We start from the raw sequence: 14,809 nt of genomic DNA, 5'->3' as shown, positions 1-14,809 counted from the left end.
AGCTTGAACTCGATTACCCCCTAAAAAGACATCTTTTTCGGACGTGACTGCCCACAACGGGCACAATACGCCCACTTGACGCAGGACACAACCAGACCATGATATCAACCTCCCACCCAAGTTTCATCAAGATCGGATGATGTCATCAGGTAGTTATGCTGCGGACAGACAGACACACACACAGACAGACACACATGACGAATATAGTGGTCACTTGATAACTCGTGAACCAATAAGTTTGACATAAAAAAATACACATATTTGTATCATATGGAATGAGAGGTATGCACTGTATGAGACAGTATCCGAGTTCAATCCATCTATTACACCGGCTTGTATGTGTCTTTGTAGACACATGGGGAGCTAGAACGGCACTCAGTAGAGAGCATACTTCCGCCTGGTGAACAGTTTACGTTTTGTATCCCACTGATAGGCCGGATCTGGATTCAAACCTGAACCAAAATCTGATCGGCTTGTTCTTGTCACCTACCCAACTCGTCCACCAAGTTTATTTATAACTCGTCCATAACTTTTCAAATATCATGTTATATATCGCTTTTCACCTGATCTCTCAATGGTGAAGAATCACTTTAAAATTAAATAACTCTCGTATCCAAATCCATAGTCAGATATTCACCTAAATCGAATAATTTAGTCCTTGTTAGATACCATTCCTCTCTGCCAAATTTCGTCCGAATCCATTCACAACTTTTTGAGATATCTTGTTCACAGATAGACAGACAGACAAACCAACAACCAGACAGGGGTGAAAACATAACCTCCATCCACGAGTCAGGTTCACTATGTTAACAAATATAATTTCGTTCAAAATTTTGGTAGATTAGCAAAACTATACATTTTTGGAATATTCAGAGCATGAGGAATCCAAAAATTAATGTTTACATTTGCGTAGACACCTTTGCGAAAATGACACTCAGGACAGTGATGAAGATAGTCAGGTTCACTATGTTAACAAATATAATTTCTTTCAAAAATTTGGGATGGGCAAACCTGTACATTTTTGGAATCTTCAGAGCATGGAGAATCTGAAAATCAATGTTGGTATTTGCACAGACACCTGCATGGCCGCCATTTTGGATTTTGAAAATGGCCACCATAAAATACATATTTTGCGCGATCTCGGCTTCTAGTCAACCTAGAGACAATTAAATATGCTAATCCTATATTTTCTGGGTCAAGGAATCCAATAAAGGCCTCAAAATAGTGCTCAGGATTATAGAAAAGCAACAAACAAAGGTAATTGAAAACCATTGTCTTTATATTTGTGATATAACTGTATTACATAATACATGATATTGCAAGTCCTTTGAAGTTATAGGTTGTTATAGGAAGTTATAGGTAGTATCAGATTGAACTATAAGTCCTATACACAGGATCTATGAGGTCTATACCGTTCAGGAATATGCTTTTACAGATCTTCATCACTGTCCTGAGTGTCATTTTCGCAAAGGTGTCTACGCAAATGTAAACATTAATTTTTGAATTCCTCATGCTCTGAATATTCCAAAAATATATAGTTTTGCTAATCTACCAAAATTTTGAACGAAAAAACATAGTGAACCTGACTACACCTTCGGTGGCAGAAGTAAACATACTTAAGGTATATGTGTATATATATATATATATATATATATATATATATATATATATATATATATATATATATATTGTTACGGACACGGTTTAGATGTTATTTTGACCGAGCGGTTGGTATGACCGCGACCGAACAGTTATTCCCCGACTAGACCCCGATTCCACCCAGACGTTGACCAAATCGCGCTATGCTAAATCAATGATGGAAAGGACACAACGACTGGGATAGATGAAACGACGCAAGGGGTACAGTTCTCAAGACCTCCGGAGGAGGGTATAATTACAGTGGTGGAGAAAAGGGGGTAGATTACACGGCAGAGTGAGGTAAAAGACACAGAAGAGATGGGCACTTAATTACCGTCTTATCTTATCCCAGACAGACCACAGACAAACGGAACAAGGCTGACTTACACAGGGATTGATGGCAGGAAGGGACAGGTAGTCGATAGCACAAGGTGCACCTTGGCTCGGGGACAGGATAAAGCACGGTCCAGTCCAGAAGATGCGGGGAGGCCTCGCAGCGCTCGGAGGGTACGTCTTGCTTGCTCCAAGCTCAGCGCGCATCTGACGTCACCTCCCTCTTCCTGCGCATGCTCAGCGGGGAGTGACACGCCCTCGGCTGGTTGGCTCCGCCCCCCTGGGGCCGGTCCGCCGCTTCCATTGGGTGCGGGGGTTACCGGGCTCCGCCCTTGACGAGGAGCTGACAGGGAGCCCCTATTTGGTAACCCCGTCGAGCACATCATGTTCGATGGCGGCTCGTTGGGAAGGCCTCATGCCCTCCCAACACCCTCTACCAACCAAGCCGGAGTGAGGACGCGCACTCCCTGTGCACGCCGCCGCCGTTGCTGTGTTGTTGTTGCTGAACCGTGAGGAAGAGCTGCGGGGAGGTATTGGGAGGTCCTAAACTTCCTAACGGTGCCATACAATCACATTCTGGTGCAACGAAGGGTCAGAATTAATGGAAACGAGTCCTTAACTGACATAGACTAAGAATAACTAGCAAGATGTCCTATAGTTGTCTTACATGAGATGCGGTGAACCTGGGCACGACATTTAATGGGGGAAATAGGGGGAGGTCGGGTCTACAGAGTGTTGTTTACAGAAAATGGGACTAGGGAATGGGGGATTGGGGATAGTTGGGAAGTATTGAGGAAATAGGGGAATATTTACAAGCGGATATGGATGGATGTAAATCCCATATCCGCAACACTGCACCCTTCTCTACCTCGGGGCGTCCCGACCCGATAAATTTTTACCTACTTTAGTGTGGCACTCAGATGTAGTTCCCTCTACTATTAACTCAACCCTGAGTGCGACAGTTTTACAGATGTTCACAAATGAGTAAATATGTCCCCCTGCGACGTTGCACCCTTCTCCTAACAGAAACACACCCACAGGATAACCGAATCGCGGAAAGCATCCTCAAACTAAACATACAGCCGGTAGGGAGCATTATTTACAATTGACGCTACTTTATTTACAAGACTAACCCAGGACCTGTGATTGTTCTCTGGGGGGGAGACAGTCTGCTCTGCATCAATGCACCATGAAAGCACCCAAAACGCACCAATACACCCTCAGGCACCAATCGGTGCCCAGTCATCATAGTTCGTCAATGTTCAATAATAAAAATAAACCAACAACCCCTAACCCTGCAGGTGGTCTCTTGCTCTTCGGCTCCCTCTGCTGGCTATTTACTTTCTTCCAGATGTTGTCATTTCCTTTCATTTTCTTACTGGCGGCCTATTTGAGCATAAAATGAAATGCACCCAACGTGTCCATTTTTATTTATTTATGGCCCACAGGGCCGACTAGTGTGGTTCACCTGTGGGGCATCGGTGCCCTGTGGCCAAGGTCCGCCAGCAAGATTTCGGGCCCTCATGGCCGGTTCCAGCAGAGGGGCCATGCCCCAACCCATGGGGTCCATCAGTGGTGCTCGGCCACAGGCATGTGGTCCATAATGTGGTGCATCGATGCAGACAGCTGGTTCTGAGAGTGCCGGGCGCACAATGGCCGACTCACGCACGCTCCCCTCGGCGCCCAATGGCGCACAGGTCATGTGGGAGACAAAAGAGACAAATGAGCGAGGGGTAAGGTCACAAGGGTATACATCAATAAGGCAATGCAAGGCGAAATGCGTACGGAGAGCGAAGTGAGAAAGCTCGTCCCTACCGTACGTCACCCCCCCCTGTCACCGACACTACCCTTGCCCTTACCCCATATTTACAAAATCTACACATTTACAAATTCGTCGCTAATGTCACGTCTTCCCCATATTTCTCCAATACCAAATTAGTCACCACAATCCCTCTAGCCAAAATTTGCCATCACCCAATTCGTCATCAATCCTCATAAGGAGGAAGAGATGGAACATCAAGCACAATGTCACACCCACGTCATGATGCGTCTCACATTCCAAACATCTGCACAATAAAATAACAAAACATGGCATGGTGTGGAGGTATGTCATCTCAGGTGAGTGCATGTAGATGGTGCGAGGAGACTTCAATCCTAACTATCCTCTAAATGACATTAACACACTTTACACTACCCGGGGTCTCTCCCTGCCAATCCATTGGCCAACTTACACTCTGGGTTCTAAAAACCAATTCCCATTGACCAAACTGTGGTGCTTCTCAATTTGGGGTCTCACTCCCCCGATTCATCTCCCGGTGCCCTAGCACAATTTCTGGGCTGTGACGTGTAGCTCTCCCAGCAGGTCGACCCACCTGCACACCTCCACCACTGCAGTTTCCACCCGAGCTTACCTAGCTCCTTAACCTAACCTATCTACTGGGGAAGGCCCCCCCCTGGCTCTGTCACCCCTTGGTGCCCTCTGGCACTGGGCTACCCGGGTCCGTCCTCCGGATCCTCGGGCCCCATCCACAACTACCGGCTCCCAGAGCCCACCTGCGGCCTCACCTGGCCGACATCCTCACAGTGGTGGAGTGCCCAAACCAACTACACACACTAACAGGCTACACGCCCAGCCATTTCCACAACACTGATGCACCCATCCAAATACCATTCTTCCACCCGCACCACAGATGCCAATATCCAACCACAATTTACCTATACCCTCTACCTAACACTTACACTACCCGCCCCGGGTACTCGTGAAAGGGGTCCACTCTTCCCCCATCCACACCTTCACACCATGCACACCACTCCGTACCACTTACTCCAACTCTCTCCACACCACTCATTCCAATACTCCATGTATTCCACACACCTGTACTTGCACACCTGTGCTCTCATACTTGGTGCCGCCTGCACCCTTCTCTCCCCCAAGCGCATTCGCGCTGATCCACAACACTCACTACTCATACACTGCTCCACACACCTGTCCAGTTCTCACACAGCATCATCTCATCTAACTACTCCCCTCTGAAACTTGCGCTTCCCAGTCGTCCCTTTAAACTATTGCGCTCCCTCGTCATTATCATCCACTCTAATCTACCTGCGTCCCCTCTACAGGTATCCTTGTCACTAACTAACCTTAACGTTACCTAATGTCATCTTCGCTAGATCCCTACACACAATATCCTAACCCTCCCGGGCTAGTTTCCACTGCCATACACCCCATAATCTAGTGCTCCTTTGCCCCCCCTCGCCGTGAGGGATGGTGGATTGCCCATCCCACCACATCGGGGAGGTCCCACTATCAATTTTGCTCGTCCAAATTCCAACCAATTCAAAAATTTCCCATTTACTGCCAATGCTACCCACTATTATAAATTTCGTATCAAATCACTACCATCATCATCACAGTCCGCTATATCCTAGCCTCGGTGCGTCATGACATCATTAAACTCGGTTCGTAAAGCCGAGCAATGAATTCGGGTGATTTGGTCGCCTGCAGGTTGAATCCGTCCGGCTTTCGGTTCAAGGGAGGTGGTTTGGTTGGGCCGAGGTTCCACGCACCATCTCGGCGCGGCACCTTGCGGTCCCGGGCCCGATGGCTCAATCTCCCCCGGTCGGAACCCCGTCCCCACGAGGGGGCACCGTTCCGCTTCCTCCCACTCGCCCTTGAACCGGACCGGTCGCCTCGCCCGCCAAGGCCCGGACTCGACCGTGCGGGGCGGGGCCAAGCCCGAATCGGCAACGACGCTTCGAAGAGAAACGACGCAGCTTCGATCCGCGCCGGGCCCTGCATCCAACAAAGCACGCCGCGCCCCGAGTGCTCGCATCGGCTATCCGTCGCCCTAACCGCTAACCCGGTTACCGTCGATGCTTCACCTGCATGCTCACACGCATACGCTACCCCTTTCACCTTCACCAAATCCGGCGTTCCAACGCCGTCCGTACATTCCACCAACGCACTCCCTGTTACAAACCACACCTCTCGCGCACACTCTTGCGCACACTCGCCGCTCGCACACCTCGGTCCACACCTCTCCTCCGTTACGTCCTCCGTAACACTCACCATGGGCGTGCACTCTGGCATCCACCCACTAACGCGTTCACATGGGCTCTCCCACACTCGCGCTACCACCAATTCAGGTGTGCTTTCTCGCACACGTTCCACCACCACCTTACTCTCCATGTCACACTCACCCTCGCACGTACATTCCGTATTGCTCTCACTCCCTGTGTCACACCCCGTACACACCGACGTGCATTCTCGCTCGCACTCGGTTTCACTCCCACACTTTATAACACACCCACTCGCCGACGCACACTTTTTCCTCACACGCGTGCCATTTTTACTCACACGGGACCCTTCACCAACGCCCGGGTGCCATATCGATCCCAATCGCGCGACTTCTTTTGTCGCTAAACATCCTTTTACAAAATCTCCCAGCACCATACACAGCACGTCTCACCTTCGGGGTTCTATTCCTCCCTGCACTAAAACCTGCAAACTTCCATTCGGGTTAAGCACAGCATCGTGATGTGAGCAGGGACTTTGCACATATTCCATCTTTTCCTCCCGCCGCTAGTGGTTTTCTAAGTCCCCGGTCTCTTCAATTTCAATGCCCACTTCCACTTTTTCTTTACTCACCTCGACGACCGTTGGCTTTAATAAAATTCCCTCTACCTCATCGGTCGCCGGCTTTTCCAAACCCCGTGTCGCGATTTCTACCCCGGTCCGGTTACCCGTGCTTTCCTCCACTTCGCTCAACCAGCGCTTCTCGACCCGTGTTACCTTCTCGTGCACCCCTGGGACCCTTTCGCCCACCATGCGATCCATGGTCTCCCCATATTTTTGCATGCGGTCACCCATTCTGTTGGTTATTGCTTCAATTTGGTTTCCCAATCCGTTCGTTATTGCTTCCATTTTATTACTCAATTTCTCCCCCTCTATTCTCAGCATCTCGGTGAATTGCGCCATGAAGTCCCCCACATCAAAGCCCGCTGCTACGGTCACGGGCACGGCAAAATTTGGTGCCGCTGTAACCACGTGCGCGAGAGCGCCATTTTGTGCACCTGATACCCCCTCAACCACACCTTCTTTACTCTCCTCCACCATTTTCCCCACTTCTTCCCTGGGGTCCTGGGTCGATTCTACCCCACTCTCCTCTACCGGAACCCAGCCGTCTTGATCTGCCATAGCGCGACTTTCAAAATTCGGGTTTTTTTGTAAAACAAAATCAAATTTCGGTACTTTCTAATTTTGACCAAATTTTTTCCTAGATGTTTTTAAAAAAATTTGGTTCGGGCCTCGAATCTCACTCCTCGACACCAATTGTTACGGACGCGGTTTAGATGTTATTTTGACCGAGCGGTTGGTATGACCGCGACCGAACAGTTATTCCCCGACTAGACCCCGATTCCACCCAGACGTTGACCAAATCGCGCTATGCTAAATCAATGATGGAAAGGACACAACGACTGGGATAGATGAAACGACGCAAGGGGTACAGTTCTCAAGACCTCCGGAGGAGGGTATAATTACAGTGTTGGAGAAAAGGGGGTAGATTACACGGCAGAGTGAGGTAAAAGACACAGAAGAGATGGGCACTTAATTACCGTCTTATCTTATCCCAGACAGACCACAGACAAACGGAACAAGGCTGACTTACACAGGGATTGATGGCAGGAAGGGACAGGTAGTCGATAGCACAAGGTGCACCTTGGCTCGGGGACAGGATAAAGCACGGTCCAGTCCAGAAGATGCGGGGAGGCCTCACAGCGCTCGGAGGGTACGTCTTGCTTGCTCCAAGCTCAGCGCGCATCTGACGTCACCTCCCTCTTCCTGCGCATGCTCAGCGGGGAGTGACACGCCCTCGGCTGGTTGGCTCCGCCCCCCTGGGGCCGGTCCGCCGCTTCCATTGGGTGCGGGGGTTACCGGGCTCCGCCCTTGACGAGGAGCTGACAGGGAGCCCCTATTTGGTAACCCCGTCGAGCACATGTTCGATGGCGGCTCGTTGGGAAGGCCTCATGCCCTCCCAACACCCCCTACCAACCAAGCCGGAGTGAGGACGCGCACTCCCTGTGCACGCCGCCGCCGTTGCTGTTGTTGTTGTTGCTGAACCGTGAGGAAGAGCTGCGGGGAGGTATTGGGAGGTCCTAAACTTCCTAACGGTGCCATACAATCACATTCTGGTGCAACAAAGGGTCAGAATTAATGGAAACGAGTCCTTAACTGACATAGACTAAGAATAACTAGCAAGATGTCCTATAGTTGTCTTACATGAGATGCGGTGAACCTGGGCACGACATTTAATGGGGGAAATAGGGGGAGGTCGGGTCTACAGAGTGTTGTTTACAGAAAATGGGACTAGGGAATGGGGAATGGGGGATTGGGGATAGTTGGGAAGTATTGAGGAAATAGGGGAATATTTACAAGCGGATATGGATGGATGTAAATCCCATATCCGCAACAATATATATATATATATATACGGTGTGAGACTGGCTTCCGTAAATTTGATCGGTCTTGATGACGAAAAAATGGCGTAATATTTTGGCCAAGTACTGCTAAACGGAAAGGTTTTGAAAGTGCCAAAAAGTTGATTTGCCTTTCACAGTGTTCAAGTACATACTCAAATTAAATTGAAACAAGATATAAATAAAGAGTAAAAAAAAAAAAAAAAAAATTGGATGTTTACCGCCATTGATGCTGTGCCTTTTACACCACCTTATTTAACACGTTGCATTAGTGAGCTGTGCCTGTTGTTTGTGTCCTTTATGACATCCTTAAAAACAGTACGTTAACTGTTTGGAATGATTTCCATTTTTGTTTGACTCCCAAGACAGGAAAACAGAGTAAAATTCGAACGGCATTTTTCGACGTCGTGCCGTAACTCTTCGACGTCGTGACGTCAACCTATAGGCCTGAAATTAAGTCCGTTAATCATAAACTGACGTTTGTAGAGACAGGCAGAAGCGAACCAATTGCTTCAGCCAGTTTCAAAAACGGTCCAACACATCATTATTCCCAACCTCTGGTGGATCCACCGGGGAAAGTTTTTTTTTGTACCAAGTCTTTCACGAACAGGCTGGCCAGGGTTGGCGTTCGACCGGAGCCGACTTGGTAAGGAATTTGTAAACCACCAAACTGGCAGTTTATAGTCGGGATTCGAACCCAGTCAAGACAGCTCAGTGATGCAAAGGCAAAGCGCACAACTTACTTGGGCCTTCACAATGTGCAGTTTCCTGTCGTCTTTACACGCGTAAACGCAGACATCTCCCACACGGCCCTTCATGAACTGGTCGTACGCGAACAAGGTCTTAAACTTTTTGAAATCTTCCATCGAATACTGTCCAGATTGGAATACTAAATAGTTTACGATGTCCAAGTAGCACAACGAGGGGAACTTTTCCTGATTTCTTGTCCATTCCTTCTTGGCAATCGAGTATGGATCTTGGCTTCCAATGAAAACCGTTTTTGATTTGTATTTAGTCTTGGCAGGATCATCGAGCTTATGAAAATAGCTTTCCATCGTGATAATGCCTTTCAAAGTCCGTAATATAGAGTGATACTGATAGGCCACAATGTATGAGAAACTTGCTGCAGTTTCAAAAGCGGGAAACGAGATGTCCGTACGCAACGCAATGCATTGTGGGATATTTTTGTTATTATTAAGCTTGATGAAAGAGCTAACTGTTTAACTTCTCGTTTTATTGAGTTGAATTTGATACCATTCAATGTAAAACACGGTCATATAATTATGACAAAACGGTATTCTTTACGTGTCACTTTCGGTATGTTCTTCTTCAGCTAATACGTATTCTGAATATTTCAATAAAATTATTATTTTTCAAGTAACAATTATTAGTACTTTTAAAAAAAGAAGATATTTGCACAATACCTTTTACATTTTACTTGTAACGTAATTTGAAACAAAAACAACCTTTCGATAAATGAGGCAGCTGACGTCACTTCCGTTTAATGAGGAAGTTCAAAGTCTTCTTTTTTTCCCTCACTCGAGAGATTTTACCTGAATTATCCTTAAAACGATCGTCATTTACCACATTCAACAAATACAGTCTGATGAAAAAAAAATTCCAAAAATGAACTACCTCCAATTTTTTATACACCGCACCATTCATCTTTGCTTGAAGACAAATGATCGTAGAATTCGATTCCTATTATAATCTTTCAAAAATAATTGTACAAGGTGATATCGATCATGACGACAGATTTGAAGGACCGCCCCCCGCACCTCTCGAAATGGGAGCCGGTGCAGCACGTGGAGCAACAGTCACCTTTCGCTTCTTTGTGTAAATTCTCATTTCTCATTGACAACAAGGGCACCAAGCGGTTCAGTAATGAGGCCAAACCGTGAAACCGTGACTGTCTGCGTTTGAGGGTCATCGGTGGCGAGGATCAGGTGTCTGGACCTCGCAACATCATCAGAATGAGAAAGGACGTCAGGATCCTTCTCGTCGGAGAACGTAAGGATGTGTTTGTCGATGAGATGGTGGTTCGACCTGAACTCCTTTATAACTAGTCGATGGGTGGTGAACACGACTGTGGAGGTTTGACTTTGAACGACCTCTGATCCGTTGCCTCGTCCGGCCTTGTTTGTCCTTGGACGATCTGTTGTTGTTTTTATTTTTATTATTATTATTTGTCACCTTAAATCCTTCACCTGATTGAATAATCCACTCGTACTTGGCATAAATTCCTGAATGGTTCATAATTGTATTTGTTGTGTAAATAGTTTGACGTTCCCATTCGAACCCATAGCTCAGCATGTTGATGTTCAGGTTCAAATCCATATCCTGTGTTGATTGGTCCAAGTTGCTGATGGCGATGCCGTTGCAAGTTGTGTAAAAGTGATGCCTTCAAATGTTCAAGCCAGGAAGAGAGATTGTGTGTGAGAGGGAGAAAAGTGTGTGTGAGAGGGAGAAAAGTGTGTGTGAGAGGGAGAAAAGTGTGTGAGAGGGAGAAAAGTGTGTGAGAGGGAGAAAAGTGTGTGAGAGGGAGAAAAGTGTGTGTGAGAGGGAGAAAAGTGTGTGTGAGAGGGAGAAAAGTGTGTGTGAGAGGGAGAAAAGTGTGTGTGAGAGGGAGAAAAGTGTGTGTGAGAGGGAGAAAAGTGTGTGTGAGAGGGAGAAAAGTGTGTGTGAGAGGGAGAAAAGTGTGTGTGAGAGGGAGAAAAGTGTGTGTGAGAGGGAGAAAAGTGTGTGTGAGAGGGAGAAAAGTGTGTGTGAGAGGGAGAAAAGTGTGTGTGAGAGGGAGAAAAGTGTGTGTGAGAGGGAGAAAAGTGTGTGTGAGAGGGAGAAAAGTGTGTGTGAGAGGGAGAAAAGTGTGTGTGAGAGGGAGAAAAGTGTGTGTGAGAGGGAGAAAAGTGTGTGTGAGAGGGAGAAAAGTGTGTGTGAGAGGGAGAAAAGTGTGTGTGAGAGGGAGAAAAGTGTGTGTGAGAGGGAGAAAAGTGTGTGTGAGAGGGAGAAAAGTGTGTGTGAGAGGGAGAAAAGTGTGTGTGAGAGGGAGAAAAGTGTGTGTGAGAGGGAGAAAAGTGTGTGTGAGAGGGAGAAAAGTGTGTGTGAGAGGGAGAAAAGTGTGTGTGAGAGGGAGAAAAGTGTGTGTGAGAGGGAGAAAAGTGTGTGTGAGAGGGAGAAAAGTGTGTGTGAGAGGGAGAAAAGTGTGTGTGAGAGGGAGAAAAGTGTGTGTGAGAGGGAGAAAAGTGTGTGTGAGAGGGAGAAAAGTGTGTGTGAGAGGGAGAAAAGTGTGTGTGAGAGGGAGAAAAGTGTGTGTGAGAGGGAGAAAAGTGTGTGTGAGAGGGAGAAAAGTGTGTGTGTGAGAGGGAGAAAAGTGTGTGTGTGAGAGGGAGAAAAGTGTGTGTGTGAGAGGGAGAAAAGTGTGTGTGAGAGGGAGAAAAGTGTGTGTGAGAGGGAGAAAAGTGTGTGTGAGAGGGAGAAAAGTGTGTGTGAGAGGGAGAAAAGTGTGTGTGAGAGGGAGAAAAGTGTGTGAGAGGGAGAAAAGTGTGTGTGAGAGGGAGAAAAGTGTGTGTGAGAGGGAGAAAAGTGTGTGTGAGAGGGAGAAAAGTGTGTGTGAGAGGGAGAAAAGTGTGTGTGAGAGGGAGAAAAGTGTGTGTGAGAGGGAGAAAAGTGTGTGTGAGAGGGAGAAAAGTGTGTGTGAGAGGGAGAAAAGTGTGTGTGAGAGGGAGAAAAGTGTGTGTGAGAGGGAGAAAAGTGTGTGTGAGAGGGAGAAAAGTGTGTGTGAGAGGGAGAAAAGTGTGTGTGAGAGGGAGAAAAGTGTGTGTGAGAGGGAGAAAAGTGTGTGTGAGAGGGAGAAAAGTGTGTGTGAGAGGGAGAAAAGTGTGTGTGAGAGGGAGAAAAGTGTGTGTGAGAGGGAGAAAAGTGTGTGTGTGAGGGAGAAAAGTGTGTGTGTGAGGGAGAAAAGTGTGTGTGTGAGGGAGAAAAGTGTGTGTGTGAGGGAGAAAAGTGTGTGTGTGAGGGAGAAAAGTGTGTGTGAGGGAGAAAAGTGTGTGTGAGAGGGAGAAAAGTGTGTGTGAGAGGGAGAAAAGTGTGTGTGAGAGGGAGAAAAGTGTGTGTGAGAGGGAGAAAAGTGTGTGTGAGAGGGAGAAAAGTGTGTGTGAGAGGGAGAAAAGTGTGTGTGAGAGGGAGAAAAGTGTGTGTGAGAGGGAGAAAAGTGTGTGTGAGAGGGAGAAAAGTGTGTGTGAGAGGGAGAAAAGTGTGTGTGAGGGAGAAAAGTGTGTGTGAGAGGGAGAAAAGTGTGTGTGAGAGGGAGAAAAGTGTGTGTGAGAGGGAGAAAAGTGTGTGTGAGAGGGAGAAAAGTGTGTGTGAGAGGGAGAAAAGTGTGTGTGAGAGGGAGAAAAGTGTGTGTGAGAGGGAGAAAAGTGTGTGTGAGAGGGAGAAAAGTGTGTGTGATAGGGAGAAAAGTGTGTGTGATAGGGAGAAAAGTGTGTGTGATAGGGAGAAAAGTGTGTGTGAGAGGGAGAAAAGTGTGTGTGAGAGGGAGAAAAGTGTGTGTGAGAGGGAGAAAAGTGAGTGTGAGAGGGAGAAAAGTGTGTGTGAGAGGGAGAAAAGTGTGTGTGAGAGGGAGAAAAGTGTGTGTGAGAGGGAGAAAAGTGTGTGTGAGAGGGAGAAAAGTGTGTGTGATAGGGAGAAAAGTGTGTGTGAGAGGGAGAGAGAGAGAGTGTGTGTGAGAGGGAGAGAGAGAGAGAGTGTGTGTGAGAGGGAGAGAGAAAGAGTGTGTGAGAGGGAGAGAGAGTGTGTGTGAGAGGGAGAGAGAGTGTGTGTGAGAGGGAGAGAGAGTGTGTGTGAGAGGGAGAGAGAGTGTGTGTGAGAGGGAGAGAGAGAGAGAGAGAGTGTGTGTGAGAGGGAGAGTGTGTGTGAGAGGGAGAGAGAGAGAGTGTGTGTGAGAGGGAGAGAGAGAGAGTGTGTGTGAGAGGGAGAGAGAGAGAGTGTGTGTGAGAGGGAGAGAGAGAGTGTGTGTGAGAGGGAGAGAGAGAGTGTGTGTGAGAGGGAGAGAGAGAGTGTGTGTGAGAGGGAGAGAGAGAGTGTGTGTGTGAGGGAGAGAGTGTGTGTGAGAGGGAGAGGGAGGGAGAGAAAGTGTGTGTTTGTGTGTGTGTGGTCGTTCATTTGTTGGTTGTTATCTCCATCTGCGGGTTTCATGAGGTGGAACAGAGTCCTCCAGGACCCAAAGTATCCACCTCCTCTTCAGGGGATCACGATTCATGGACCAAACTTTTCAACTTTTTCAGAGTTTTGTTCCAAGATCTCTTTTCAGGATCGTCGCCAAACCCCGGATTGCTTCCAGTTGCAGTTCGTTTGTGGTAATATTCCCGGGGATGGTTTCAAAATCTCAGGGAGATTCTTCCTTATCATTTCTATTGCTCCAATTATCACTGGTACCATTTTGATGCTCTTCACCTTCCAATATCCCTTGACCTCATTTTTGACTTCCTGGTATTTGGTCATTTTCTTGATTTCTGTGTTATTTAGGCCAAAATCACTGGGTACTGATATCTCAATTAATCAATGCTGTCTTTCCCTTTTTGTTCCTGAGTACAATGTCCGGACGCAATGCTTTGTTTTCTCTGTTCACGCTCGATGGAATCATCAGGTCGTACGTGAGCATGACGTGTCATTTTGAATGATTGCCCTTGGTTCGGGTTTCCATGAGTTTTCTGGTACTGGCATGTTTAAATTTCTGCAGATATGCTAATGAATCGCTGTGCATACTTTGTTGTGTCGTTGTGTGTAAAGTTGTTCTGATAATAGTTCTTTGCATCCCGAGAGCAGGTGACAAGTACTTTCTGTTTCTGTCTTGCAGAATCTACACTTGGCCATCTGGCTCAGTCCCACCATCTTTTTTAATCCATTGGTGTGGTGTCCTTGATCTTGGGCATATATTATGATTTGTTCACCATCCCAGTTGAGCTGACCTCTTCTTAGCCATTCCAATGATCCTTCTTTGTCAATCCTCGCTCTGCTAAATTCTTTTTTGTATTTTCCTGCTCTTTTGTCATTCTCCCAGTTGTTGGTGTATATTTCTTGATATTTCATTTCTTTTGTCTTTTTTGCAATTTTTGGGCCTGTATTTGTTGCTGTTTCATGTTACTGTGCGGCATCTTCTATTCACACCTGTTTTTGGAAGTTCTTCGCAAGGTGAGTTATGGATATTTTTTCAGGTTTGTTGTGTTCATGTTTGTTACCCTCACCTGAGGAGAGGGAGGTTATTGCATTTGAGTCCGTTTGTCTGTCTGTGTCTGCACAGAATAAATATGATTTTTCTCTGCAACCGTTAGTCCGATTGACTGGAAATTTTCACCATAGG

The 14,809-nt window shown here is 47.1% G+C and overlaps 2 protein-coding genes across 9 annotated transcripts in view; one reads left to right on the top strand and one right to left on the bottom strand.

The window, feature by feature from the left end:
• Positions 1 to 14,809, bottom strand: part of LOC137433889 (uncharacterized) — a 69,820-nt gene that overhangs the window by 2,993 nt on the left and 52,018 nt on the right. The window contains exon 1 of one of the 2 annotated variants that reach the window (XM_068126344.2): positions 9,192 to 9,611. The exons of the other annotated variant lie outside the window; for it this stretch is intronic. Within the exon in view, the coding sequence (XP_067982445.2) occupies positions 9,192 to 9,503 (312 nt within the window). The 5' untranslated portion in view covers positions 9,504 to 9,611. Of the gene's footprint in view, positions 1 to 9,191; positions 9,612 to 14,809 lie in introns of those variants that run through there. 2 annotated transcript variants of the gene reach the window in all.
• LOC137433884 (mitochondrial Rho GTPase 1-A) overlaps positions 10,194 to 14,809 on the top strand; it is an 80,273-nt gene continuing 75,657 nt past the window's right edge. For 5 of the 7 annotated variants that reach the window (XR_013624794.1, XR_013624795.1, XM_068126330.2 and 2 more), the window contains exon 1: positions 10,194 to 10,458. Coding sequence is in view for 4 of the 7 variants with exons in the window: in XM_068126330.2 (XP_067982431.2) it covers positions 10,422 to 10,458 (37 nt within the window). In the remaining 3 variants the exon portion in view is untranslated. Of the gene's footprint in view, positions 10,543 to 14,573; positions 14,641 to 14,809 lie in introns of those variants that run through there. The other 2 variants (XM_078785974.1, XM_078785973.1) reach the window with 2 other exon arrangements.

This window comes from Myxine glutinosa, chromosome 10, assembly GCF_964187855.1.
Source record: "Myxine glutinosa chromosome 10, kmMyxGlut1.1, whole genome shotgun sequence".
Taxonomy (NCBI): Eukaryota; Metazoa; Chordata; class Myxini; order Myxiniformes; family Myxinidae; genus Myxine; species Myxine glutinosa.
The sequence above is the reverse complement of the archived record's forward strand: the minus strand, read 5'-3'. Positions and strand labels throughout refer to the sequence as shown.